The 5,356-nt window shown below is 56.5% G+C and overlaps 1 protein-coding gene across 2 annotated transcripts; it reads left to right on the top strand.

The window, feature by feature from the left end:
- The first annotated feature begins 1,101 nt into the window (after positions 1-1,101).
- On the top strand, positions 1,102-2,937 carry LOC112614708. Of its 2 annotated transcripts, XM_025371414.1 has the most exons (6): positions 1,108-1,126; positions 2,029-2,070; positions 2,213-2,245; positions 2,415-2,477; positions 2,560-2,736; positions 2,838-2,937. In XM_025371414.1, the coding sequence occupies exons 1-6, from the start codon at positions 1,112-1,114 to the stop codon at positions 2,898-2,900; spliced, it is 393 nt and encodes a 130-aa protein (XP_025227199.1). In that variant the 5' UTR covers positions 1,108-1,111; the 3' UTR covers positions 2,901-2,937. The 2 variants fall into 2 exon arrangements, 1 of the variants encoding a protein (XP_025227199.1); XR_003117115.1 differs by lacking the exons at positions 2,415-2,477; positions 2,560-2,736 and having other exon boundaries at positions 1,102-1,126.
- The last annotated feature ends 2,419 nt before the right edge of the window (positions 2,938-5,356 follow it).

Below are 5,356 nucleotides of genomic sequence, written 5' to 3'. Positions count from 1 at the left end.
TCACTCTCCCTGCCTGCAGAAACTGCCTACCCTTCCACTCTTTTCCCCTCCCAAGCCGCACCGTCTCCCCAGGGTGCAAGAATGGGCTGGGGCTGGAGCCTTCCTGTGGGAAGGAGCCCAGCCAGGTGAGGGAGGTTGGTGGGAACTGGAGGAGAGGGGAAGGAGGACAGGCTCCAAGGGGCAGAGGTAGGTCTCAGAAGGGGAGGGGTGGGGTCGGCCTGTCCATCATTCTCCATGGGTCTCTGGACTGGGAGGGAGCCAGAAACCTCCATAGCTGAGTTCCTCTCTGCCCCTCTTCCTGCCTCCTCCAAGGTCCCACACTCCAAACCCGCCCTCATGCCCTGCTCTCCCTCCCAGGATACACACCAGGGACCCGGCTGGGGCTCCTGCCAGGTGAAAAGGCGCGGCTAGGGGAATCAGCAGGGGAGAGAGGGGTTCACTACACCCCTGGGGTGGACTGGTGTCTGAACTGGCCTCTTTCTCTCTCTCCCCAGGCCTGCGAGGGACTTTGAAGCCTCAGAAGCCAGGCGAGTGGGGGACCCCTGGCTCTGCCCCACACCTCCTTCTGCCTCTCAGCCCTTCTAGCCCCTGCCCCCAGTGTTGCCACACTCATCTCTGCTTTCCCTCTCCAGGATATGGCCATGAAAATGGGCCCCAGCCAGGTGAGGCCACTGGGACCAGGGTTGGGGGCTCAGGAGGAAGGGAGAGGGAGGCTGCTGAAAGATGGACGGGCTGGTGGACCAACACCAGGAGCCCCATCCCTGACAGATCCCTATGTCCCTCTATGCCCTGCCTGGATTCCCAGGTCCCCCCAGCAGGGTGTGGCCTGAGGGAGCTGGGCTTTTTCCAGCCTGGCTAATGTCCCCCTTAGGTGCTGGGTCTGCCCTAGAAGCCACTAGAGGCCGGTAGCTTGGCCAGGCCAAGGCCTCCTGGGTGGCGTCGGTGAGGACTGGCCTGGAGCATAGCTCCATCCCTCCCTTCCTTCCCATCTTAGGTCCCTGCAATGCGAGGGTCGCTTTGAAGCTCCTTCCCAGGCTTCCCACTCCAGGGGTCCCTTCGGACAAAGAGGGTGGCTGGGGCCTGAAATCCCAGCCCCCACTTGCAGTGCAGAATGGCAAGTTCCCAGGTCAGTGTGGAGTGGGGGTGCCTGGGGAGCACTGGGAAGCACCTGGCCGCCATGTCCCACTCTGTCCTCGGACGCCAAGGCTCAGAGAGGGCAGTGACTTGTCACACAGTGATCTGCTGACGAGAAGCCCGAACTCTTTCCCTGGGACCCCATGTATCCCCCAGTATGGGAGCCCTTTCAATCTCTGCCCCATGGCATCCGCAGCCTCTCAAGCCCTAGGCTGGGCTCACTCCTGCCCCTGACTTTCCTCCTAGCACCGATGCCAGCCATCCAGTGGGGACTGCAACCTCAGAAAGCAGGTGTGAGTCTGTCTGCCCCCAGGCCCCACATCCCAGAGGGACAAACTCTCAGCTAGGTCTGTCCTCTATCCCCACCCCATATCAGGGTCACTCCTCCATCACCCTTGTTCCCTAGGCTGCCTCAGCTATTCAGGCACCCTAAGGCCAGGAAGTCCCTCCCCGAGTCTACCCTCTTCTATCCTCTTGCTCCATTTTTTTTTTTTTTTGGAGATAGTCTCGCTGTGTCACCCAGGCTGGAGTGCAGTGATGCAATTTTGGCTCACTGCAAAATAAGCCTCCCAAGTAGTTGGCATTACAGGCACGCACTACCATACCTGGCTAATCTTTGTATTTTTTGTAGAGACAGGGTTTTGTCACATTGGCCAGGCTGGTCTCGAACTCCTGGCTTCAAGTGATCAGCCCGCTTCAGCCTCCCAAAGTGCTGGGATTACAGGCGTGAGCCACCGCGCCCAGCCTCTTGCTGCTCTCTGTTTCTTCTGGTTCCATTCCCTGTGGACACAAAAAGTCCCTGCTTCCCCTCCAGAGTCCCTAAGGTCCATCTTTGGCCCCCCAGGAGTCAGGGGAGACCTGGGTCCTCCGCACTGACCTTCTTTCTCCTCACAGGGCACCAGCCTCCAAATGGCTATGGACCAGGAGCAGAACCGGGTGAGGAGGCCCTTCCTGGAGTTCCTCCCCTCCCTTCCCCTCCTCTTCCCTTCTCTTCCTTCTGGCATCCCAGGAAGAGGGGAGGCCAGGGCAGTGGCTCTCGCTGACCTTCATCTCTGAGTCACAGTTTTCTCTCCCCCAGGTTTTAATGGTGGCCTCCAGCCACAGAAAATTGGTGAGTCCTCCTGGGCTCCACCATGTCGGGCAGAAGCTGGCATCTCCCTCATGCCTGAGTCAGTCTGTCTGTCCGCATCCCCCGTCTATGAGCTGGTCACCTGGCCCTCCTGATGCTGTCCCTCTTCCACTAGCCTGTCCCTAGCTCCTCTCCAATCTCTGTCCTGCAGGTGTTGGTTATGGGAATGCTGTCCTGGGAGCCAGGGTCTTCCCCAAGGCCCACCCACAGCCAGGTGTCTGGGGAGCAGGGGTGGGGGTAGGAGAGTTGGGCTTAGAGCCCCAGCCTGGCCTCTGACACCCTCTTTCCTCCTCCAGAGTTCCCTGGGGCCAGAGGTTTTAGGAATGGTGAGTCAGACCCAGGGGACAAAGTGCAGTGGGGTTGGGGAGACAACAGCCCAGGGGCTAGGCGGGAATGACCAGAGTCTCTTGCAGGGGATGAGGCAGAAGCTCTGGTGTACCCCAAAGCAGGAGCTCCAGCCCCTGAAGGAAATGGTAAGAAATGAGCCTTCAGGGAGCAGAGCCAAGTCCAACAGGGGCCAGGGGATCCCAGCTCCTGTGGGCAACGGTGCCCATGCCAGCTTTCCTCCCCACAGTGCAGGCCCGGGTGCTGTGGGACTCTCGCTGGCCCACCCTTCAGGCCTGGGGGGCTGGCTTGAAGCCTGGATATCAGGCTGGAGGTGAATATGCTGAGGCCAGGAGTCAGCCAGGTAATGGGATGCCTGGATGAGTGTGTTGGAGCCATTAGAGGTGGCTTCAGGGAACTGGGCCCTGGGCCCAGGTCTACCCACAGCCCCACAGAGATGGAAGGTACAGCCCTCTTGGTGGAGGGGATAGAGTGAGGGGAAAGAGGCCAGGAGGGCATAGGCAGGAAGGAGCAGGAAGGAACTGGGTTGGAGGAGAGGCCAGCAGAGCCCAGGACCCTGAGAGCCAGCCCGGACACTGGACCAAGAAGGGGAGGTGATGGAGCTGGGCCATCAGGGACTCAGTTCTCCACACTCTGTCCCTCTCCCCACGGTCCTCTGAGAAGCTGAGGCAGAGCTGAGCCCTGGGTCCTCCGGAGAGGGGGGGTCTCCCAGAGCCTGGGTTTAAGCTTGGGTGGACGGAAGCTCTCTGGTGACCCAAGTGCCCCTGATCTGTCCGTCTGTGCTGTAGGGGGCCCTGAGGTGAAGAGAGGCAGCAACGGCCAGCTGGGGAATGGCTACGGAGGTGAGAGGGAGGTGCAGTGGCCGAGCCGCCTGCCCAAAGGCCCCCCATGGTCACCCCTCCAGCCGCACTGGGGGACACCCAGCCATTGGGAAGGATAGCAGATTCTGCCACCTGTAGGTGGCTGCTGAGTGACTGACCCCAGAAGCTCAGATCCCTGGGAGGGGAGGAGGGGCAAGGCCTCACCAGGGCCCCACCCCTCCCTAGCCTGGCTCTATCTCTTCCCAGGCCACTGCCCTCTAGGGAAATGCTGAGCACTGCAGTGCCCCTGCGGGTCCTGAGGGCCTCTGCCTCACACCTTAGCCTGCCCAGCAATGAAGACAGACCCTCGGGCTTGGAGTCTGGTGCCTCCTGGCCATCGACCTCCTCGGTGCTAGCACCACAAACACGCTTCCCTGCTTGCCTCTGCGTGCCATGCAAGGGCCTTGCTGACCAGGGTGGGAGTGGCATGGGCCTGCAGCCACTGCCCAGTACCTCATTCATTCATTCGACAAACATCAATGAGGCCATGTGCCAGGGACCATGTTCCCAATAGGAGAAACCATGAGAAGCAAACAGACTCCATCGACGCCTGCCCTCAGGGAGGGTATCACTTGGTCACCGCCTAGTGGGGGAACCACATCCAAGTTAGGGGACTTATGCATGGAAAAGAACACTTCATTCTTTGCGTTTTAATTTATAATCGATTTGTTAAAGTTGTTAGATAAAAATCTCATTTTCCTTAAGCCTTTATAGTGGCCTTCCAGATATGGTATTGACTAATAATTTGGAAAATTATAAAATTCACTTTCACATTTTTTGATGAATGATCATTAGATTATAAATTTCACAGCTTGGCCAGGCATGGTAGGTCACACCTATAATCCCAGTATTTTGGGAGGTTGAGGTAGGAGGATTGCTTGAGCCTACAATTTTAAGACCAGCCTGGGCAATATAAAAAATAAATAAGTAAATCAAAACAAATATGAATTTCACAGCTTGACTTTTCCCTAAATATTTTGCATGCCTTAAATGCATGCCCCATCTCTATAAAAAATAAATGGCTGGGCGCGGTGGCTCAAGCCTGTAATCCCAGCACTTTGGGAGGCCGAGACGGGCGGATCACAAGGTCAGGAGATCAAGACCATCCTGGCTAACACGGTGAAACCCTGTCTCTACTAAAAAATACAAAAAACTAGCCGGGCGAGGTGGTAGGCGCCTGTAGTCCCAGCTACTCGGGAGGCTGAGGCAGAAGAATGGCGTAAACTTGGGCGGCGGAGCTTGCAGTGAGCTGAGATCCGGCCACTGCACTCCAGCTTGGGCGACAGAGCGAGACTCCGTCTCAAAAAAAAAAAATTAAAAAAAAAATAAAAAATAAATAAATAAATAAGTAGGCCGGGCGCGGTGGCTCACGCCTGTAATCCCAGCACTTTGGGAGGCCAAGGTGGGCGGATCACGAGGTCAGGAGATCAAAACCATCCTGGCTAATACGGTGAAATCCCGTCTCTACTAAAAATACAAAAAATTAGCCGGGCATGGTGGCGGGCGCCTGTAGTCCCAGCTACTCGGGAGGTTGAGGCAGGGGAATGGTGTGAACCCAGGAGGAGGCGCTTGCAGTGAGCCAAGATAGCGCCACTGCACTCCAGCCTGGGCGACAGCATGAGACTCCATCTCAATAAATAAATAAATAAATAAATAAATACAAATATTAATTTCACAGCTCAACTTTTTCCTAAATATTTTGCATGCCTTAAATGCCTGATTAACAAAATACCCTTAGACATCTCAAATAACAATTAGAAACATAATCGACTCGACTCTTGATTCCTTTTTTTTTTTTGAGACAGAGTCTTGCTCTGTCGCCCAGGCTGGAGTGCATTGGCGCAATCTGGGCTCACTGCAAGCTCCGCCTCCTGGGTTCAGGTGATTC

The sequence above is a fragment of the Theropithecus gelada genome, chromosome 20 (assembly GCF_003255815.1).
Source record: "Theropithecus gelada isolate Dixy chromosome 20, Tgel_1.0, whole genome shotgun sequence".
NCBI classification, from domain to species: Eukaryota; Metazoa; Chordata; class Mammalia; order Primates; family Cercopithecidae; genus Theropithecus; species Theropithecus gelada.
This window is presented reverse-complemented; position numbering and strand designations above follow the sequence as displayed.